Source organism: Pipistrellus hanaki (genome assembly GCF_964339955.1).
Source record: "Pipistrellus hanaki genome assembly, chromosome: 3".
Classification (NCBI taxonomy): domain Eukaryota; kingdom Metazoa; phylum Chordata; class Mammalia; order Chiroptera; family Vespertilionidae; genus Pipistrellus; species Pipistrellus hanaki.
Window position 1 is genome coordinate 145,448,312 of NC_140505.1, and position 23,806 is coordinate 145,472,117.

Consider the following 23,806-nt stretch of genomic DNA (forward strand, 5'->3'; position numbering starts at 1 on the left):
CTACATAAACTAAATTGCAGGTATTCTTCATTGTACATTTCAAAGTTGGGAGGAGGCTTTATCCAAAAATTTAAATAAAGTTAGTTTTTAGACCTAAGCTGCCCTGTCAGTGTGCATTTTTTTAGCCAAACAATGAAAAAATACCATTTCTCCCCTTAAATAAAAATCACCTGTGCTTCTTTTTAAATTATTACATAGTTATAATGGGTGGTAGATTTTTTGGTTTAAAAAAAACAAACCCCATGTCGGGACCGGTTTGGCTCAATGGATAGAGCGTTGGCTTGGGGACTGAAGGGTCCCGGGTTCGATTCCGGTCGAGGGCATGTACCTTGGTTGCGGGCATATCCCCAGTAGGGGGTGTGCAGGAGGCAGCTGATCGATGATTCTCTCTCATCGATGTTTCTGGCTCTCTGTCTCTCTCTCCTCCTCTCTGTACAAAATCAATAAAAAATATTTTTTAAAAATAAAATAAAATTAAATTAAATTAAATTAAATTAAATTAAAAAAAACAAACCCCTGCATATGTTTTTTGTTTTTTGGGTTTTTTTTAAGATGCAAACAGTTCAAAAGGACATTAGTGAAAAAGTAAGTCTCCTTCTCAGCCCAGTTCTCAGGCCCCTGTCTCCTCCCCAGAAGCTGTCACTGTTACCAGCTCAGATTAGTTATATACAATTGGGTGAGGGGCCTGTATATCCTTTTCTCTGTTCTGTGTCTTGCTTTTAGCTGGCGAGGAACGCTTCTTCAAGCTTGTTCCCGTCCCAGCATTCCTCCTGTGTCCTGCCCACAGCCACCTCCTTCCGTATGCTGCACTCGGCCTCCGTGACCAGGCCTCCCTGCTGGGCATCTAGGCTCCGTCCTCGGCTTCTCAGGGCCGCGGGAACCACCCTCTGCACGTATCATGGGGCCCATGGGCTGAATTGCCCACAGGATGAATTCCGGGAAGTAGATTTACTGTGTTAAAGACTCTGTGCCTTTTACATGGTGTAGATATTTCCAAACTGCCTTCCAGTAAAATGGCCTGTGCTCTTTACTACGTTCTTAACCTACCTTCTGTTAAAGTTGATTTTTTAAAATCACCTGCTGAGAACGCTTTGATGCCACCACATACAAACAGCCATGTAGGTTCCACCTGCCAGACCGACCACATTGGTCCTTCCTGTCGGAACCATAGCCACCTGGCCTCTGTATCCAGACCAGGTTCTGAGATTTCTGTGACACTCAGAGCAGCAGCAGAGACAAAGCCCAGAGCTGGTGCTTGGCCCCAGGCTCAGGTTTTATAAGTTGTGTCTCTGCTGGCAGGGTCACCTCCTGGCAAAGGACCCTGCTGTCCCCAAGCCCCAGGCCAGGGGTCTTCAAACTACGGCCCGCGGGCCACATGCGGCCCGCAGAGGAGTCTGATCCTGCCCGCCAGGTTTTTTGGGCAGTGAGCGCAGCCGAAGTGTTACAGTAGGAATTAGTAGTTCATATAGTCCGGCCCTCCAGCTCTCTGAGGGACCGTGATCTGGCCCCCACTTTAAAAAGTTTGAGGACCCCTGCCCCAGGCACTTAATGCTTTTGTGAGCTCTTGTCTCTCGTGCCTCAATGAACTGCTCTCTGGCATGAGATTTGGCCCATGTCCTCCCTCACCCCTGACTTTCTAGAAACGGTGTCTATATTTAGCCCTGTTGCACCGCCCCTATCCCCTTCCTGAACTGGGGTATAATTGCCAACCGTCCAGAGGATGACAGGGTCCAGGCTCAGAGCAGCAAAGGCTGCAGGCTCCCATGGAAACACGAGGCTCTCATTTCTCAAAACTGAGCCAGCTCACAGGCAATCAGCGTTGGAAAGAAGGCAGGGCAGGGTGTGCATCTCCAGGACAGAGCACAGAGCCAGGCCTGTCCAGGCTGGCTGCCCTGACTCCTCGTGGGCATGGGCTAGGTGACAGCCACAAGTGTGGAAGTGTCCTTAGTCGGCAGGAGAAGAGCTAGGACTTGGAGCCCGTGGGACCTGTGTCCCAGCAAACAACCATGCTGCGCCAGACACACCTGAGGGTCAGCTCTAGAGGCATTCTGGGGGCTTGAGCATTTGTGGTAACAAGTGGAGCCTTGAGAACTGCAAAGTGAAAAGGAGTAAGAGGGACCTGTAGTGATGATAGCATATCATTCGGGGTAGCCCTCACAGTGCCCAGGGTACTTCCACACTCTCCTGTCCCCCTGGAAAGCTGCTGGGAGGAATGGGAGCTCAAGTATTTCCGTAAAGGTGGGTAAATGCCTGCTATACAGTGTTTGTCTGGGTAGTCACCGCAGGGGCAGGGCACAGCCTTGGGTGGCCTGGGCTCGGGGCTAGACCACCCCCATAGCCCAGACCAGCTGCATAGCCGGTCTGGTTGTCCTCAGGTAATGAGGGTTGTGACAGGAAGGACAGGGGCCGATGCCAAAAGCAACAACAGCTACTTCCTGGACTGCTGGGTTGTCCTTCACCTTGACTGTGCTCAAGGGTCAGCTGCTTGGAGCCCCTTGCCTGTGGGCTCAGCTTCATGGAGCACATAGAGTTTCTGGGGGTGAAATAGCACCTTCCATCCAGGAAGCTAAACGCTGAGCACCACATCCCTAGGGATTCCAACTTGGGAGCCTTCACTTCTTGCTGAATCGCCTCACTGATGAGTTTCTTTACATCAGTGGTCCCCTCCATGAAACAAGGGGGTGCACTAACAGCCTCTGGGCCCCTGAGGGCCTTAGGGACTGGTCCTCTGGTCTCTTCTCCCCTCTCTCTAGGGTCAGGTTGGCTTGGCCCCCATGTGTCCATGTCAACTGATTGTGTTCCTCCTGAATCCCCTGTACATTCTAGTGAATGGGAACAGTGAGTCACTTTTCACCAAGAAACATGAGCGTGTGACTTCTGGGGAAGATGATGTCATCAGCTCCTCTCCGGGAAAAGAAGGGCAGGCCTGGGCCTTCAGTTCTAAGGCTTAGCGCCTCAGAGGATGCTACTCTGGGAGAAAATGATCCTGCCATCCTCTCTCCCGGCTAACTCCCGCCACCTGCCCCGGGGGGAAAGTGGGGCCTCCTCCTTGCTGGGGCAGGGGCTGGAGTGTAGGGGTGAGAAGGGGCGAGCCTGTAAGACACAGGTGTGGGAGGCCTCTCAGAAGGTGGCCTTAGTGCAGCCTCCCCTGTGGGATGGTGGGCAGCAGGAGAGGAAGCGGAACCAGGAAAGTGAGTTTGCACACAGAGACACACGTTTACAGTGGAGACCAGGTGGGTGTTGGCTTCCTAGCCGAGAACCTTTGACAGTTTTCTGTTCTTACAGAACCTTTGTCTCCTCGCTTTTCAGAAAACCAAAGCCAGACCTCAGGGCTTCCCCCATACCCCCCGCTGACCTGGCCCCTTCTCTTTCTGGACAGATTATGTGGATGTTTAGAGCTATGGTTGGGCCTCCCGTCCCTTCTCTCTGCGCCTGTGCACACGTCTCTCCCTGGATCGGGGAGGCCCTACCCCAGCCTTCCAGATCTCTGGATTCTAGGAAGAAAAGGCCGAGACTAGCATCCTCATCTCTCAAAACTGGCTCTGTAAAAGGAGTGAGGGCTATTTTGCAGATTTCAGTATTTAAATTTTCTTTACTCGTATATTTCCTGTGTAATTCACAGGAAGAGTGAGGGGTAGAGTGCTGTGGAAGTAGATGAAGCAGTGGTGGGAGCAGAGCAGACAGGGAGGAGGAGGGCTCGGCTGCCACGTGGGGTGGGGGGGAGGTCACTGAGAGTGGCCCGGTCCTTCCGGGGAGAAATAGACATCCGGGGCCTTGTGGGCAGGTTCCTGCTGTCACAGCAGCCGGGACTGAGGCGCTGGAAGGTGGGTGACCCAGTGGGGGGCGTGTCCTCTCTCGGCAGACGCAGCATGAAGCGGAAGGCGCTGTTCACCTGTCCCTTCAACGGGGACTGCCGCATCACCAAGGACAACCGCCGCCACTGCCAGGCCTGCCGGCTCAAGCGCTGCGTGGACATCGGCATGATGAAGGAGTGTGAGTGTCCAGGGGCCGGGGAGGGGGTTGGGATAGGACTGGGGCCAGAAGGGATCTCTGGCTGCTGGTTTGGCCAGAGAGGTGTGCCCGCCTTTCCCCGGAGCTGCTGGCATCCTGGCATCTGGGGCCACAGCCTGGGGAGGGTGGCCAAACCGCCAGGGTGAGAGCCTCTGTGTGAATGGGTCTTGGAGGCCAGGAGGAGCCCTCCGGTGAGGCTGGTGGGAGGGAGAGGCAGGGCACTGCCTTCCTGAGCTCCCAGGCCAGTCTTCCTCCAAGATGTCATCACTGTGCTCACAGCTCCCTGGATCCGAGGGCAAAGAACGAGGCTCAAGGACCCCAGGGTGCTGTGGCCTTTGGGAAAGGGGCCTGCTGTGCTTGGGGCGGGGAAGAGGGGTGAGGAGAATGAATGTTCAGAGCCTGGCTGGCATCTGGGTCCGCGCCCCCCCCCCTCCGCCCCCAGCCTTCCAGCCTCTCTGGCCCTGGGAGCAGATCTGAGAGCTGGTGCCCAGGGGACAGTGGGGGGAAAGCTTCTGTGAGGGGAAGCACCGGACTCTCCGATGACCCTCTAGATCCAGACAGAGAAAGAGGAGCAATCCTACAGGACATTGTGTCCAGCCCTGGGGCGGGAGGAGCGGATCGGTAGGACAGTTTCAGATGTCCTGACCCCTGGACTTTGCATCTGAGCTCTGGTACCAGTTACTTGGTAACCAGAGCAGACACTGAATTCAGTAGATCCTGGGAGGGGCTAACCAGCACCTTCGGGGGCTCAAGGCAAGGGCACTGAGCTGGCCTGGGCATGGGTGCCCTCACATTCAGCCCCCGCTTTGCCACTTGCTCACTCTTGCCTGCAACCTGCACTCGACCCAGGGACAGGGCCTAGGCCCTCTAGGCCATAGGCCTGAGGAGGTTGGGGAGGCAGGGGCGCTCAGACACGGGCACCCCTGGAGGCCCTCCGGGCTATGGGACTGTTTATTTGGGGGGTGGGGGGAGCAGGTATAAGGAAGACGTATCTGGAACAAGAGGAGAAGTCACAGTACAGGGCTGAAGGAATGGGAAAAACCAATCTCCGTTGTTGAGAAACAGGCAGAGTGGAGGCCCTCACCTGGGGCCCCTCCTCAGGCCTTGACAACAGGGTCCCTACTGGCAGGTCTCAGCCCCTCACTCCCGATCCCAGCTCCCCAGACAACACTGGCAGCGCTGGAAGGAGTTTCCAGGCCCTGTTCCTCCTCGCCCCCACGAGAGCCTGCAGGCCCCGACATGCTCATGGTTCCGTGCCCAGGCCCCTGCCCCGCCCGGCTCCCGTGTTTATCCTGGAGCGTGCAGGCTGCAGGCCTGGGTGCCTCTTGGGCTTCTCACGCGCTGGCTCAGTGGGCCTGCTCCGTGTGAGCCGGTGCTTAACACCAACCAGGTGCATCCGCAGCCCCTGCTCCATCCTCCCTCCCGCCCCCCGGAGTGTGTGCGCAGCCTCCAGGGATAGGGAGACCCGGTTCTATGGCTCCAGCCAACCGGCGGCAGCACAGAGTACCACCCTGGGATTCAGTAAGGCTTTGCCGCAGGAGTTCCGGTCAGGGCCGGCCTCACTGGTATCCAGGAGGCCCCTCTCTTGTGTCTCAGGGGAAGGAGCTGATTAACAGCAAGAAATCCTCTGAGCCCCAGTAGGTAAAGCTATCAGGATTGGAGTCAGAAATCAGGTTGAGACTCGACTCCAACTCGGAGTCCCCTCCTCGATCCCTCTGGAGCCCCACGGAGGGCATTGCAGCCATAGTGAGGAGCAGACCTTGAGTGGGTGAGGGGACCCCTGCCCGGGAGCACCATGTGGCCATACTACCCTGCTCCCAATCAGCTGTGTGCCTCAGACATGCCAGCCCTCGCCTCAGTCCTCCCCAATGGAACCCGTGTCCCTGGTTCTGCTGTGTGCCCAGTGTGGCCCATGCCCACCTCTCTCTAGATGCCAGTGCCGGGAGCTGCACTGAGTTAGGGATGGGCCCCAGAGCTCCACTTAAAATAGAAAACTTGGCCCAGCTGGGTAGTTCAGTTGGTTGGAGCATCATTCCATACACCAAAAGGTTGTGGGTTCGATTCCCAGTCGGGCATGTTCAGGAGGTAACCAGTCGATGTCTCTATCTCTTTCTTTTTCTCTCTCCCTCCCTTCCTTCCTCCCTCCAAAATTAATAAACATATCCTCGGGTAAGAATTAGGAAAGAAAAGAAAATAATAAAAACTAAGCTCTACGGCCACTTTCCTGGAAGGGAAGGTCTTCCAGGGACAGGTGTGGTCCCTGCCTGGGGCAGCCCAGCTTTGGGAGGCCTGGAGTTCCCAGTCATATCCCTAGGATTGCTGCTCATTTATCACCAGGGCAGGCTGTTGCTCCAAGGCCTCCCTCCTAGAGGCAGCTGAGTGTCAGCATTTGTAAACAATAGGACACCCGGTTCCCTAGCTGCAATGGAGGTGGCCCTCCCCTGGAGGAGGCTAGGAAGGGGAAAGGGATGAGCCTGGGAACCAATGCTTATTGACCACCTACTGAGTGCTGGATATGTGTCAGACACATGCATTCTCTTGTTAAATTCTTCAATTCCTAAATATGTAATTACCCTTTAGGAGTTAATAGATGAGGAAATTCGGGAGAATTAAAAGAACATGCCTCTAAGCTAATAAGATGATGGTGTGGGCATTCTAACCTAGGTCTGTCTGTTTCCAAAGACAAGACCTATGGGCTCCAGCCCAGCACAGCCCCCAGGTATCCCCAGTGGGCCAGAGCTCCTTCATCATGCATTTCCAGACACTGCCCGGGCCCTACCGATGAGCTGAAGAGACCTTTGTCCCACTGAAGTCTCCCTTTCTCTCTCTTCAAGTCCTAGTTGACTTTATGTCCTTGGAGCCCAAGAAATTTCACAGTTGAGTTCTTGCTTTTTGTAGACCAGTCCTACACAGAAGTACGTATTCTGTTAGCTTGTTTAACATGTTTACAGTTGTGCATCTTTCGCACCCAGCATTAGCACAGAACCTGGCGCATAGTAGGTGCTCAATAAATGTGTTGAATGACTGAATGTTAGCTTCTTTGTACCACTACATCTCCCACTGGTCTATAGATTAAGAAGATCCCCCAAGCCTGATATTACCTGTGTCATTCATTTGGAAGACCTTTAGGTCTGCTTCCCTAATGTTATGCCACCAGTGACAATTTGAAATGTTTTTAAGTTGTTTGTGCTTTCAGATCTTGCCTCCCTAATTCGATTCTCAAGTTATTCATGGGAATAACTTGCCCAAAACTATTTTCTCATTCGACAAGGAACTTAGTAGGAGAAGAGAAAAGCTACTAGGAAGCCAAACAGGTTTCACAAAATCCATGCACAGCAGATTTTTGAATAAGTTTTATTCAATGTTGCTTCATTATAACATTGATGAAATGTGGTAGGAACTAACTTATTCACATCATTTAGGATATGGTAAAACAGTTTTTGTTTATTGCCATTTTGCTTAGTTATAGACTCTATCCACATGCTAGGTAAGGACTTAACTGCACACCTCATGCACTTTATTCTTTGGAGAGCTATCAAATGCTCTTTCAGAACCTATTTGCTCTTATTCTAGGTCGTTGGCTTTTATTTATTTTTTTAGAATATATTTTATTGATTTTCCACAGAGAGGGATAGAAAGTTAGAAACGTCAATGAGAGAGAAACATCAACCAGCTGCCTCCTGCACACCCCCCACTGGGGATATGCCCGCAACCAAGGTACATGCCCTTGACCAGAATTGAACCTGGGACCTTTCAGTCCGCAGACCGATGCTCTATCCACTGAGCCAAACCGGTCTCGGCAGGTCATTGGCTTTTAACTTCAAAATATATGTCCTCCTACATGATAGTAATGGCATTTTTAGTAACAATTCACTGAGCAAATGATAATTTCCTATGTGGCCCCTTAAACAAAAGATGTATTTTATAAATCACAATAGCATTTGCATATGTAAGAGACTTATGATTTATTCAGTCCACAGACAATGTGGCCTGGAGGGAGGCCCACGGATCCGCGGCCCCTGTTTGAAACCAGCAGGTCCCAGCATTTCTTCCTCTGGGGCTGCACGAAGGATGATGGTCCCTATTGATACTAGTGATCCAGAGGAACAGTGTCATACGATTAACATGGAATCTTCTTAACTTTGCCCTTTCGAAGTAAATCATTTACAAACTTTGCTACTTTAATTAATTTTTCATACTCTTCAAATGGATTGGAACACTTTGTGTGTTCAATGCTGAGGACCAGGGCCCTCCTGAGCCCTTAGCCGATTCTAATCAGAGGCTGTATGAGTTGCTAGATACTACCTCTCCCCCTCAGAACCACCCTGAGATGAATGTCAGCCCCACCACTTGTTAGCTGTGTGACTCTGAGCAAGGTATATAGCCTCTCGGCCTCGGTTTTCTCAAATGCAATATGGGGATAATAGCACCTGCTTTAGGTGGTTTTTACAAGGACTAAATACATGTGAGTTAATATGAAAAAAAACAAAACCACACTTAGAATTGTACCCAGTACATCAGTGTTTCCCAAACTTTTGACATATGTGTATCCTTTCTATAATTTCCATAACGCTGAGTTCCCCTCGTACTCATGAGAACGTAGAATTAGGCGCAGCTAAGCACAGTGCAGTGCATATCCCCACCAAACTCCGGTGCAACGTGTATGCCCATCAAACTCTTTCCGTACCCCTGAGGGTATGCGTACCACACTTTGGGAAACACTACAATACATAGAAACCTCTAGATATTTTATCCATTTTTATTTACACTATTTTATTGCAAAACAAAAACAAAAACAAACAAACAAAAAAAACTTGATCACCAGAATTCCCAGCTCCCAACAGATTTGAAGTAACTCTTCAGGGGAGAAGGCACACTTCCAGGGGCAGGCAGCGAGAGGAAGAGACAACCCATAGATTAACAGAGAGGGAGACCGAAAGCCATGGAAAGCAGCACAAGAAAAACACCATAGCAGGCTGAGTCACGCAGTGCAGGGAAACAGCCCTGAAGAATTCTGAGGTCATAACCTTGTTCCTGCAGAGTCCAGTAATTGTTTGGAATGATGCCTCTGAATCATCAAGAAAAGATTGCATGATGTTACAGGTGTTCTGTGACAGGGTATTCTGTGCTGAAAATATTTCAGTAACAATTATTTAAGTAAAAAGGTATGCTCAGCTCAGCATCTGGTGGACTGGCCTTCAGCGTGTGTATGCCTGACTTTGTAGGATACATGCAGTACTGGTGCATCACTCACAGTCCTTCCCTGGGCCCAGGGCAACCAGCACATAATAGGGACAGCCAGTTTTGATGTGTTGGAATCCAATATGTCAGACTATTGAACAAGTACCATGGCCAGAAAGCTCCCCTGGACTAGCCTTCTTGGAGGAAACGGGAATTATAAGATGTGGCCCCTTGCCTTAGTCAGTAGCCTATAGTTCCAGTGAAGGAGACCTTGTACTTCTTAGGCGCTCTCTATACAGGCATTTATTGCACACTGTTCTAATTATAAATATAACAGAGTGGAAGGCAACTGGGTGCCAATGTATGTAGGGAAAACCAGATATACCACAGGTTTAAAAAAGGAGAGGTCAGGTCCTGACCAGTTTGGCTTGGTAGATAGAGCATCGGCCTGCGGACGGAAGGGTCCCAGTTTCGATTCCGGTCAAGGGCATGTACCTTGGTTGCGGGCACATCCCCAGTGGGGTCGTGCAGGAGGCAGCCAGTCAACGACTCTCTCTTATCATTGATGTTTCTATCTATCTCTCCCTCTTCCTTCCTCTCTGAAATCAATAAAAGAAATTTTTAAAAAAAAGGAGAGGTCAGTGCATATCCGGGCAATCAAGAAAGGCTTCGTGTGAAGAAGCTGTACGCTGGGTTGGGAAGAATAGGTAGAACTTGCACAGCTACTAGGGAGACAAGACCCAGCTGGACAGGCGTCCAGCAGGAGTGGAAATACGGTGCCCAGAGAGAGTAGGTCACGTTCACGGGTCAGCAAACCCAACGCGTCTAGAGCGGAAGTGCAGCCACAGGCACCAGGGAATGAAGCTGGAAAGTTAGGAAGAAGCCAAGTGGTGGAGAACCTTGACGTTAGTTTGCACGTGGTAAGCAATAAGGACCCAGGAGAAGTTTCTGAGCAGGAGAGACATCATAGAACCACAAGGACTGGCTCAAGCCTGTGGATACCCTGGGCCCTCCCTCACCCTGGGTCCTCCCTCAGCTCCAGTCTCATCACTCTTCTGGCCACCGCTCGGGTGAGCGGGAAAGACCAGACACTTACTCTTGGGTTCTCCAGGCTAGAGCCTGGCACCCTGCCCTGACTGGGATGCTCCCTGCTCCCACTCCACTTGACCTCTTGGGGTCTGAGCAGACACCCTCTGTGGGAGGATAGTTGGCAGCAGTTCGGGCAAGTGAGTCAGTAATCTGGGCCTGGCCTCCTCCCGGTCCTCCTCTTGGTACGGCTTACCTCAGCTGTGGACGGAATGCGCCATCTTCTGCTGCAGGCATCCCTTTTCTGTTGTGCCTGAGGCTCTGGTTGCCCACTCCTACCACCATAAGCTTTTCCTCACCCCCCACCAACTTCTCTCATCCTCCCCACTCCTGAATCGCCTGGGCCAACGGGCCTTCCTTGAAGCCTGGAACCCACCCTGAGGTTCTGGTTGCTTTCCCTGCTCTTGTGAAACTCCCCAGTTCTGTGGGCAGAGGCCTTGGCAACACCACCACGGAGCAAGTAGCTACAGGCCGCGGGCCCCAGTGCCCACTCCTGCTGTCAGCTCTCGGCAAGCCCCGCCAGGAGGTCTGTTTGCCTGGCTTCTGTGCCAGGCATCCCTGCTCCCAGCCCCGCCCTCCAGGCAGCTGCCCCAGCACCACCCCGAGCCCCTGCACTGGCATGAAGGGGTGTGAGGTCTCCCCATCTTCAGACTCTTGGATAGCAGCTGCAGAGAACTTCCCGGATTAGAACAATGACAATGAGGTGTGGCTGTCGGGGTAGACCTCAGTTATCCAGAGGACTTGATAATTTCCTCGGGCAGAAACTTCAAGACTGGACAGGCTGGGGAGGTATTGTTTTGCAAGGAACCAGAGATGAAAAGCCGTTTGCTGCTGGTCAGAATAGATCAGGTGCCTGAATTCCCTGCCTGGAAAGGTGGACGTGGGAATGGCCACATGGGATCGTCTTCTGAGCACCTCCCAGCTTCCAACACTGACTGTCCCCACCGTGACTCCTTCACCCTCTCTTCCCCCTGATGTCTCCCTCGGGATCAGGGAATATGGTGAGGGGAAGAGGAGGGGGGAGTTAATGTTGAATGAGCAGCTGCTTTGTGCTCAAAATGTATTGCATTCAGTTCTCAAAGCAGTCCATCTTTCCAGGCATATATTTTACCTCACCCCATTTTATGGAGGAAGGAACAAAAAAAAGGTGGGGGGGGGGGGCTTAGAAGAGATGGCATGGTCCAGGCTTGTCATTTTAAAATATATATTTTTATTGATTTCAGAGAGGAAGGAGGAGAGAGAGAGAGAAAAACAATGATGAAAGTCATTGATCCGCTGCTTCCAGCACACCCTCTACTGGAGATGCAGCCCACAATCCGGACATGTGCCCTGACTGGGAATCGAACCATGACCTCCTGGTTCATAGGTTGACACTCAACTACTGAGCCACACCAGCCGGGCCAAGCACAAGCCCGGAGAGTTCACATAGTTTGTCCAGATGCATACACCATGGGTGTGAGAGCCCAGCCTCTCTAATGCACAGGCCATCCACCTCTCAGATCCTCCCTTCCTCCTCTCTCAGGTACCTGCCTGTTCAACACAGAAAATCCAATTTTCTACCCACTGAGGGGGTTCAGCCTCTCCTGAGGCAGGAGCCCCCTTCCCCCTTCCGTGAGCTCTGAGTGTGTGGTGTGGGGGCGGCTCTCCCATCCTGTGTCTTCAGAGACCAGAGGCAGGTTTCTTGGAGGAGCTGCAGGCCCGGCCCTCCCGATGGTCCCTTCTGACCCACAGTCATCCTGACGGACGAGGAGGTGCAGCGGAAGCGGGAGATGATTCTGAAGAGGAAGGAGGAGGAGGCCCTGAAGGACAGCCTGCGGCCCAAGCTGTCGGAGGAGCAGCAGCGCATCATCAGCATCCTGCTGGACGCCCACCACAAGACCTACGACCCCACCTACACCGACTTCAGCCAGTTCCGGGTAGGCTGCCCGCGGGCCCTGAAGGATGAGCCGCAAGGGGATCCTGGGTAGGGGAGAGGGCCGAGGCCTCCCAGTCCAGCGGGGAGGGGCCATGAAGGTTGCTTTAGGGAGGCCGCCCCCTCCCACGGAACGTCCTTAAAGCCATCCTGCCGGAGAGCAAGGCCCAAAGTAGGAAGGTGATCTCCACTGGGAGCTTCTGACATTCCATCTTTCCCTTCCAGCCTCCGGTTCGAGAACCTGAGGATGGAAGCAGCAATCTGTCAGGGCCACCCTTGAGACACATGCCCAGCTTCTCTGGGGACTCATCCTCCTCCTGCTCAGATCAGTACACCTGCTCCCCAGGTAAGCGGGACTGCACACCTCGCTCCCTGGTGAGCAGGGAGAGGAGCCCAGAGCTTCCTGCCTGCCTGACCGAGGCTGCCAATGGGAGGATGGCCCTGTCACTCTGGAGTCTTCAGAACAGGCAGAACTTGCCAAGGGCCCACGCTGGGAAGAGGCCAAGCTGGGGTCTCAGGCAAGGTCTGCCTGCAGGAGTCTCTTGCTACTCCCTCTGAGCCAGGTTTCTGCACCTGGCTCCCTCCTTGGGGGAGACCTGGTTCCTCTATTTTGAGCTTGGGCCCTATGGGATTTTTGTTTAGTGTTTCCAGCTTTATTGAAACTGACAGCTTAGCCCTGCAGGGAACGGGCCTAAGCGTGCAGTTGGATATCCTTAGTGCTGCCACAGAGGTGGAAGAGGCTCTCACCACTGCTGCTGCGCTCATCGGCCGTGAGCCCGGTTTCTGGCTGAGCGGCACTCCCGCTATGGGAGCGCAGTGACCACCAGGGGGCAGTTGCTCAACACAGGAGCTGCCCCCCTGGTGATCAGTGTGCATCATAATGACCATTCGGTCAATTTGCATATTAGCTTTTTATTATATAGGGTGATTGACAGATCACACTGTATAAGTCTAAGGTGTACAACATAATGATTTTATATATAACAAATGAACATCTATCACCTTACATAATTACAAACATTTTTTGTGTGTGATGAAAACTTTTTAAGATTTACTCTTAGCAACTTTCAAATATTCAAAACAGTATTGTTAACTGTAATCATCATCAGAGCAGGAGCCTTTTGGAAGGTGGAATTTGGCATGGAAGGGTCCCCTTGAAGCCAATTTATCCCAGAGTTCTGGGGGACCATTAAGGCCATAGAGGACCTGTCTCCTCCAGCCCATCCTTTCTTTTCTTCTTATGTGCTTTTTTCCTGCCTTCCTCTTCATCTTCCTGCCTCACCCTCCCCTGCTCTTGTTCTTCATCCCTCTACCTCTCAGCCAACCCCAGCCCTGCTGCCCTCTGCCTGGGGCCTCCTCTCCCCCTGCCCAGGGGAAGTAGAACCCTTCAGATTCACTGATGGATATAGATCCCAAATCAAGGACAGGTGGCAGGGGTCACAGTGCCAGCTGGACAGAGATGGCAGTGGAGCCAGACATTGTGTCTACCCACCACACTAATCTCTGCATAGACTGACCAACCCTCCCGGCCTCTCATCTGAGAATCCGTCTCTCTCACTTGATGGCATATTTCTTTGCATCAATGAATGTCCATTTGCATGTCATATTTGTGGTTTTTAATAATTTTTATAATTTAAAATTGTAATTTTATAATTTTAACTTATAATTTTATAATTTAAATTATAATTTTATAATTTTAATAATTTCAGTTTTTAATAATTTTCTATTATTTTGGAGTTTTGATACCCTCTTATAAGTCAATTGATTTGAGATGCTCACCCCCCCCCATGGCATGACCAGTAAAGCTTATGTTTATTTAACAATTCAAGCTGGTTAACATTTTCACTATCATATAAAAGTAGTACATATTCATTGTAGATGTTAAGAAAATAAAAACTAAATCACACACACACACACTAGTGGCCTGGTACAAGAAATTTGTGCACGGTGTGAGGGCGGGGGGGTCCCTCAGCCCGGCCTGCAACCTCTCCAATCTGGGCCTGTGGTATCAGGCCTAAACCAGCAGTCGGACATCCCTCTCACAATCCAGAACCGCTGGCTCCTAACTGCTCACCTGCCTGCCTGCCTGATCGCCCCTCACCACTCTGCCTGCCGGCCTGCTCACCCCCAACTGCCCCCCCTTGCTGGCCTGTTTGCCCCCAACTGCCCCCCCCCCCAGCCTGATTGTCCCCAACTGCCCCCCTGCCAGCCTGATCATCCCCAACTGCCGTCCCCTCCTGATCTGATCACTCCTAAACTCCTTTGCCTTGGCCCCACCACCATGGCTTTATCTGGAAGGATTTCCGGAAGGTCTCCTGGTCCAATTAGCATATTACCCTTTTATTAGTATGGATATAATCTTTAACCCTACTACCCATCTAATCACTGTTAGCACTGTGGTGTATCTCTTCCATTTTGTAATTTTAATTTATGTATTCTAAATACATTTTTATTGATTTTATTTTTTTAATATGTATGTATTGATTTCAGAGAGGAAAGGAGAGGAAGAGAGATAGAAACATCAGTGATGAGATGCACACCCCCTCTCTTGGGGATGAGCCCAAAACCCAGGCATGTGCCCTGAATGGGAATCGAGCCAGGACCTCCTGGTTCATGGGTGGATGCTCAACCACTGCACCATGTTGGCTGGGCTGTTTCTATTGATATTAGACTGAGAGGGATGGAGAGGGAGAAAGAAATATTAATCAGCTGCTTCCTGAAAGCCCCCTACTGAGTACTGAACCCACAATCCAGATGATCTTTAGGCACATTGGGCAATGCTCAACCAAATGAGCCACACTGGCCAGGACTCATTTCTTAAAAAAAACATATATGCATATTCATAGATGGAATTGTGCCATACATATAGTCTGGTACTTTGCTTTTTTTCTCTCACAATAATACATTGTATCATATCAGTATGCATCCAGAATATTATTTTTAAAGGTTGCATGGCAGTCTGGGGTATTAATGTACAATAACATCTAAATCCCCTACTATCAGATATTTAGCTTTTCATTAAGATAACGGTATACTTGTTGCTAAATATTTGCACTTTTCATTAAGATAACCATATACTTGTTGCTAAATATTTGCACTTATTGGGAATGTCTTCCTTATGATGAATTCCTGGGAGTGGGAGTACTGGTTCAAGAATATGCATAATTGTCAATAGCTTGGGAGGTGACTTGTGAAGATCGGTGCCTCCTTTGGTGCACACAATTGCCTAGTTCCCTGCATCTTTATAACGATTGGTCTCAACACCTCTGCATGTTGGTTTCTAGTTTGTAGGTGGAAAGTGTAGAGGTTTCACGTGACAAACTTTTATCACTGGTGAGGTTAAACATTGCTTTTCACGGGTTTGTTGGTTCCAAATTAATTTTGACTTGGCAGCCTTAGGAACAACACACAGAACATAAAATCTTGACTTGAGGAAGTCTCATTTTTGGAGTATCTGATTTTTTTTTTTAATTAATTAATTAATTTATTTATTTTTTTACTGCCCTGCTCTACTGAGAGAAGAGACAGGGGAATCCTAGAGGGAAGCCTGGGCTGGAGCGTGAGCTGGGGAGAGGTAGTCACTGTGGGATTCCCAGCTGGCCCAGCTGCCAGGGCACAGGAGGCCCTCCCGGGGCCCAGCAGGAGGAAGCCAGGCTCAAGTATCCTTAAGGAGTTCCTTTTCTTCCCTCCTCCTTCCTCAGACCTGATGGAGCAGGCCAACTTCTCCAACCTGGATCTGAGGGAAGAAAACTCAGATAACTCTTCTGTGACCATAGACCTGTCCCAGCTCTCCATGCTGCCCCACCTGGCTGACCTGGTCAGTTACAGCATCCAAAAGGTCATTGGCTTTGCCAAGATGATCCCAGGATTCAGGTAAGAAAATCTGGGGACATCTGGGGAATAGAGTCAGAATCCTGGAGTGAGTTGCAAGGAGGCTGGAAGATCACAAATCCACAGCTTCCCAAAATAGAGAGTGAGGCCCTCCCGCAGCCTCCTAAGTCAGAATCTCTACTGTCTACGACAGTCAGGGGTCTTCAAACTACGGCCCGCGGGCCACATGCAGCCCCCAGGGGAGTCTGATCCTGCCCGTCAGGTTTTTTGGGCAGTGAGCGCAGCCAAGGTGTTACAGTAGGGATTAGTAGTTCATATAGTCCGGCCCTCCAGCTCTCTGAGGGACCGTGATCTGGCCCCCACTTTAAAAAGTTTGAGGACCCCTGGACGTCCTTTGGTTATGCTCATATGCATGCATGCAAGTCCTTTGGTTAATCTCTTAGACTCCTGCCTTCCCTCTTATGTTGGACAGTCTGTTCAATGCTTCTATGTTTCTGGCTCTATTTTTGTTCATCAGTTTATGTTGTTCACTATATTCCATAAATGAGTGAGATCATGTGATATTTATCTTTCTCCACCTGGAGACAGTAAATATATGGGTCATGTTTTCTGACCCACTCAGCTATCCTATGTCTTTTGATTGGAGCATTTAATCCATTTACTTTTAAGTTTGATAGGTACTTGTTTGTTGCCAGCTTTATTCTTTATGCCTGTGTTCCTTCTTTCCTTTTTATTTCTTCTTTTTATAGCAGTCCCTTTAACATTTCTTGCATTGGTGGTTTGGTGGTAATAAACTTCCTTAGCCTTTCTTTGTCAGTGAAGCTCCTGATTTCACCTTCAATTTTGAATGATAGCCTTGCTGGGTATAGTATTCTTAGATTCAGTCCCTTACTTTGCATCACTTTGTATATTTCATTCTATTTCCTTCTGGCCTGATGTGTTTCTGTTGAGAAATCGGTTGATATCCTAATGGGAGATCCCTTGTTGGTAACTTTCTCTCTACCACCTCAAATAGTCCTCAAGTAGTTAGAAGTTGACACCTTTAGTTGGAGAGGTAATTATATCTATATGTACATATATTCATATCCTCATTCTTTCTAAAAGTTCATTTAGAACATTGTCATAAAATACCTATACAATGTGATTGAGAAATAGAAATAAATTAATATCATGCAATATCATCATTCAAGTAATGGCAATTATAGCAGCAGGTACAGAATGGCTCCTAGATACTGATGTTCAGATTCAGTGCTGGAGCCAGAAAACAATTTCACATGGGCCAGCTCTGAATGGAAACTAAAACGGGGTACCATTTGTTTCTTGAATCTCTCTGCTACACAGGGAAGTCATCAGCTACTATCTAAGTTACCATAGTGTCAGCTAGATAATGGTAATTCACAAGGCTAAAACCCAGCACTTCCCAGTTTGCTTCTGCCCCAAGACCGCTGGTTCTGTGTTGTTATTCTATGCCTCTCACCACTCCAAATGCCAGGGATGTTCCAATGCTCTCCCCCTGGAATTAATGGGAAAATTGTAAAGAAGAGAAAAAACATCAAGTGGCATTGAGACACTTACCGCATTGTACGTTTGGTGGTAGCCAAGGAAGTAAGGGGCTCTCTGGCAGTCAGGCAGGAGAGAGCTTCTGTCGCCTGTGAGCTCAGCATTGTGCTGGGCCTGGGATCTACCCGCTAGAGCCTTTCCTTGGAACAGACAGCACATTCCGCTTAGTACAAGTTCCAACTTTCTCCTCCACTCCTCACGTTATTGTTTGCAAACTCCATGTGTTCCAGAGTCTTGTTTTATGTAAACAGCCAGAGGGGAAAAAACACCTCAAGGTGTCTGCCAATGGATACAATGGTAGCACCCAGCTTTCATTTTAATTTAAGGGAGCAGTTCTCATTTATGCAGGCTCCATCCTTCCCTGCCAAGTGGGGTGTGTGGGGGTGGGAGGCTGAAAGACCATCGGATGCTAAGGTTTGGTGATTCTAAGCGGTGCCTGGGATGGCCCACAAGGGAAATGGTTCCGAAAAGAAAGCCAATCATTTAACCGGATTACCCCATGGCAGCCCCCTTCATTACGTAACCCAAACCCCCATTTTTCTCCCATGCCCTTGGCCCCTATCCCTTAACCTCGGCACATATGCCCTTAAACAGATAACACTACCAGTTCTTCAATTTCTCTCCCCAAGGCTGAGTTGGAGTCTTTCACTTTTCTTCCCTTTCCAGTCTCATTTCCAGAGTTCCTTTGTCTAGCCTTGCAGTCATGGTCAAGGTGACATGAGTAGGTACTGGAGCTGTGCAGTTATGGATCCAAAACCGTCTAACTTGACCCTGACGTGCTTGGGTTGGCTTCCCTCTCCTCAGCATGACCTGAGAAAGTCACTAATCGGACCGTGTTCTAATCGAAATGGAGCAGGCCTTGGCGAGAGCTCTTGGGGGCACTCTGATGTGGATACAGGGGTGATGAGGAGCCTGGAAGAGGGCCAGCACCCAGGTTCGGGGGGGACCAGGTGGGGCCAGCCCATCAGCTCTCCTGTTCTGCCGGTTTCTGAACTTAGGGGTTCTGTTTTTCCAAGAAGTGAAAGAACAGTGGCTGTATCCTTGGTGGCTTTGATCTTGTTGCCTGTAGGCAGGGGTGGAGGGTGCGGGGAGGGCAGGATTAGATGTCTGTGTGGGTGAGTGGGTGGAGGTGGGGGAACAGGATGAGACTCTGATGTGGGCATGGACTGTTGGCTATGAACAGTGCTGTGGTGTGGCCTGGGCCCTGCTCCTGACTCCTCCCTCCTCCCCTCCCTCAGACTCTCAGTCTGCATCACACTGATATCCCTCTCTCCATGTTGAAAAAAATTTTTTTAAAATGCATGGAGTAAGAGGCGCCAGGAGCAGTTTTGGATCTGAGAATCAAGGACCACAGTTTCACTGCCAAGAAAGGTGCATGAGAGACCAGGCCAAATCAGCTGGAGCCCGGCCCTAAGGGCTGAAAGCCTTCAACCTCACTGTCATTTCCATTCCCGGGCTCCTTCCTGGGTCTCAGACCTGAGGGACAGAGTGCTTCCTATGCCCCTCCCTCTGCATTCACTTGTTCATCTATCCAGCCAGCTGCTTTCTTACATAAACTGTGAGGGATTAAAGTTGATAAGGACACAATCTCAGTCCTTCGGGGATCAGTGTCTGATGGAAGAGATAGACGTGTGAACAACTGCTGGGAAGAGATAAGAGCTCTAGAGAGGCCTGCTAGAGGGACCGTGGGAATACAGGAGGGAGGGGCTGGGTTCTGCCTGGGGGGTGGGAAAGCCGAGATTGGGACACATTTCCAGAGCTCCTCACAGGTGCCCAGGAGCGGCCACAAGTGCAAAAACTGATCAGGGTATAAACACTGCACAGGCCCAGGGGGAAGACAGAGCCTGTGCTGGTGTCTGTCATAGCAGGAACAAGGTCTCTTAGGATTTCTCCACCTCCACCCTCACCCCCACCAGTTCCAGTTCTGGCTGTGAGCTGTACTTCGAAATGCCCTGCATTTTCAGGCCATGGGTAGTAATTCAAGGTCATTCGAGTTTTGCTTTCATAGAAGTAACATGTTCAGATCACAATAGGCAGTGGTCTCCCCACCAATCTCTCTCCCCATCCAATCTCTCAATGGGATGTTTGACTGCTTCTGAACATAAATTTTTAGTGGGCCATTGAACAAAGGGTTGTGTACTAAGATAATTTTCACAAAATTACTTGTAATAACAAAAATTAGAAGCAACTAAATATTCCCAAAGTAAGTGGAAAGGAGACTGATTAAATAACTTATAGTATGTTGATATAATATAACATTATCCAACCCTCTATGAACTGGGCTAAAGAAATTTTAGTGATGTAAGAAGTGAGACACAGGCCCAACTGGTATGGCTCAGTTGATTGAGCCTGTCCCATGCACCAGGAGGTCACAGGTTTGATTCCCAGTCAGGGCACATGCCCAAGTTGCAAGCTCAGTCCCCAGTAGGGGGCATGCAAGAGGCAGCTGATCAATGTTTCTCTCTCATTGATGTTTATATCTCTCTATCGCCCACTCTCTGACATTAATAAAAACATTTTGAAAAAAAGGAGTGGGACACAGAATTACTATGAACTTGAGCATGTTTTGTTTTGTTTTGTTTTTTAAGATATTTGCATAGGTAAAGATAAGAAAATATACCAAAACGTTCTTTGTGGTTATGAGCAGTTTTATTTTTTTATTTTTTTGGTATTTTCTAATGACGTAATGATGGACATGTATTCATTATATAATGAATTAAAACCCAAGTGAGGATGTTTCTATTTTTTAAAAAATGTAGATTGAGCATCTAGAGAAAGGGACAAGGATGGTGAGATGTCTAGATGCCTCTAGAGCAGTCTATTCTGGAGAAGATGCAAGGGGTACATGGAAGATGCAAGGGGTACATTCTTCAAATGATTAAAGGGATGCCCAAAGCTAGTGGAAAGGTCTGGTTCTGTGTTCCTTGAGAAGATAGAAGTACAAGCGATGTCACCATGTGAGTTATAGATCAATAGAATAAAGACTCTTAATGAGGATCTAACAGGTTTGTGGCTGAATCTAGGGGCCATGAGATCCTTGGCTCGAGTATCCTGGGGAGACTGTGTGGGAACCATGTGTCCAGAATGCTGAAGAAGACACGGGACCACATAGCCTCTAAGAGAGGTCTTCCAACTCTACCACTCTGTGGGTATTTTTCAATGTAGACTCTTTGCTAGTCACCCTAATCATCTTTTTATAAACCAAAGTATAGCCACAGAGAGGATGACAGCCTATCTACAGGATATCCAGTCAGGAAGAGAGGGCAGGAAAAACCAGAAGTAATTTTATCTGCAGGCTCCGCTTTCTTATTGTCATTGCTCAGACAAGCCCAGCTCATGATGCAGAATAGTGGAAAGAGTCATTGGACTTTTGATCCATTAGAACATATTTGTTGACCTTCTCTTGTGCTCACGGCTAAGTGATCAGTGTGTGGATAATGAAGAGGTGGTGCTGGCCTACAAGTAGCTTACAGTTAAGGTCCAGATAAGGCATATAAAAAACAAAGCTAAAGGGAAAAGGACAAAATAGGAGTACAAGCACTGTGCAGGGGGTTGTAAGGGGATGTCTCCAATTATATTGAAGAGAATCAGAGGGTGGGGGAGTCCAAGGGAGACCTCATCAGATGTAGGATCAGGAGGATCAGATAGGGGGAAAGAAGAAGGGAAGTTTTGGCTGCACTGTCACATGCTCAGAGCTATGGTGGTTTGAGAACACAGCATCGGAATGTGGAGTGGTCCACAGTTGTTCGAATGGAGGGTTGGTGGGGTTTGCAATGGGAAACAGGCTGGAAAGACAGGTTGGAGACAATTTGTAGAGTACAAGCTTGATCCTGGGTATTTGATAATCAGTGTGATACTTCCTGTAGCAGCAGTGAGTGTGATACCTGTAGCAGCAGTGAGTGTAGCACAGGAGTGTGATACTTCCTGTAGCAGCAGTGAGAAAGATAATGAGAGACATGAGGGTTTTGACTCCAGAATTCTAGTAGGATACAACTAAAAAAATGATGGAGCTATAACCATCACCTGGGAGTGAGAATGAGGATAAGGGTTCCAGAGATGTCCTAGAGACAAAGTTGGCTGACCTTTACTACCAGGAAGGAATGGAGGACAGGAGGAGAGTGGGGAAAAGCATGGGAGCTGTTGAAGATGATTCTGGCCATAGATTTGTAGACCACATATTCATGTCATAACCCTGGGAGCTTCCTCAGGCTCTATCCTCCTGTTCCTAAAATACCTCTGGCTGATTAGAACCAGGAGATTCTGGCAAGTCACTGGTTTTCCTCTTTTTTTTTTTTTTTGTAGCTAAGTTACTTCATTTCTTATCTTGTGTTTTTTTGTTTTTTTTTTAGTAGCTGATTTCTTATCTTGTTATTCCAACCAGGATTTAAGCTCCTCAATGGAGAATCCAGGGCACATACTGGTCACCTGGCAGGTATAGACCTGTCAAAACCCTACACTGATTTGCATGACTTGCAGATCTAACCTTCACCTCTACCCTCCCCGGCAGAGATCTGACTCCTGAGGACCAGATTGTGCTGCTGAAGTCAAGTGCCATCGAAGTCATCATGTTACGCTCCAATCAGTCCTTCACCATGGACGACATGTCCTGGACCTGTGGGAATGAGGACTACAAGTACCGCATCAGTGATGTGACCAAAGGTATGTCTGGGCTCTGTCTCCACCCTCTCTTAGCTCCCTGACTCTGGATTCACCCATTCTGGGGTCATGGGCCCTGCTCAGGCAGCAACAAGGAGAGAAAGGCAAGGGTCAGGCCTGGTCAGGGTTGGAGGTGGGGTGGGGTGGGGTGGGGTGGGGTGGGGTGCAATGGGTGTCTCCTCAGTTCGGCCCACAGCATCTGACCATTCTCTCTCATAGCTGGACACAGCCTGGAACTGATTGAGCCGCTAATCAAGTTCCAGGTCGGTTTAAAGAAACTGAACTTGCATGAGGAAGAGCATGTCCTGCTCATGGCCATCTGCATTGTCTCCCCAGGTAGGAGGCCTAGTGATGAGGAACTCAGGGGCCTGGAACATGGGGAATATGAAAAATGAAGCCCTGATGAGAGCCAGCATGGCAGTCCTAAGAGAGGAGTGAGCAAATTTTATTTTTTTTATTTTTTATTGATTTTGTACAGAGAGGAAGGGAGAGAGATAGAGAGTTAGAAACATCAATGAGAGAGAGTCATCGATCAGCTGCCTCTTACACACCCCCTACTGGGGATATGTCCGCAACCAAGGTACATGCCCTTGACCAGAATCGAACCCGGGACCTTTCAGTCCCCAAGCCGATGCTCTATCATTGAGCCAAACCAGTCCCGGCAAGAGTGAGCAAATTTTAAACAGACAGACCAGGAAACAACCATTTTGCTGGGTTTGCAAAGCTTATATGGTGTTTGAATATTGAGGGACTCCCCACTGTCCTTGGCCTTACCTAGTGAGGCTTTTAGTGATTCATAGGTGGGATTCTTGGGAGCCAGGTAGATGGGGCTTCTCAGACCACAGACAATCCTGGATAGTCCCAATATTCAGGGTTTGCTCTTGTGTGAATAGCACCGAACTTCATTGACACTGAGCTCTCCGAGGGGAGCAGGATAAAAAAATAAAACAAACAAACAAACAAACAAAAAAAAAAACCTGGGAACCCATGAATGGTTCTACCTAGACAGTGTACCTGACTAATTTTGGAGGCAATGTGATGTGATCCATGAACTCTTCTACCTGTTTGGGATGGGAGAGGGAGAGAGGCTGAGGAGGAGGTTACTGAGCTCCTAAGGATGCTATATTTGGTGATGTGGCCCAAAGCGGTGCAGCCCTGTCTCAGCCTGGACTCTACTCAGGGAACAAGTAAGTGACTTCCACCCAGGGATGCTTTCCTAGGCTGGGGAGCCAAGGAATGAATCTGGGCTCCTTTCCCCTTTTCAGCCAGCATTCACTCATTCATTCATACATACACTCAGCTATGATTTATTGAGCACCTACCAGGTACTAAGTACTCTGCTGGGCATAGGGATTCAGCAGCAAACACGGTTTACCTCCCATGAAATGTAAGAGAAGACATGAAACAAATACTATTTAACAACTAATTTCTAATGTGATGAGAATTTTAAAAAATAAAGAAGTGTGTGATACTACAGATGGGTATAATAAAAGGAGGGAGCCTGATGTAGTCTAGAGCATGGAGGTAGGGAGTTATCAGGAATGGCTTTCTTGAAAGTCTTTTAAACTT

The 23,806-nt window shown here is 49.2% G+C and overlaps 1 protein-coding gene across 1 annotated transcript in view; it reads left to right on the forward strand.

The window, feature by feature from the left end:
* VDR (vitamin D receptor) overlaps positions 1–23,806 on the forward strand; it is a 58,482-nt gene that overhangs the window by 31,525 nt on the left and 3,151 nt on the right. The window contains exons 4-9 of the mRNA XM_084879271.1: positions 3,863–3,993; positions 12,010–12,194; positions 12,416–12,536; positions 15,892–16,063; positions 22,089–22,240; positions 22,457–22,573. Of these exons, the coding sequence (XP_084735397.1) occupies positions 3,863–3,993; positions 12,010–12,194; positions 12,416–12,536; positions 15,892–16,063; positions 22,089–22,240; positions 22,457–22,573 (878 nt within the window). The remainder of the gene's footprint in view (positions 1–3,862; positions 3,994–12,009; positions 12,195–12,415; positions 12,537–15,891; positions 16,064–22,088; positions 22,241–22,456; positions 22,574–23,806) is intronic.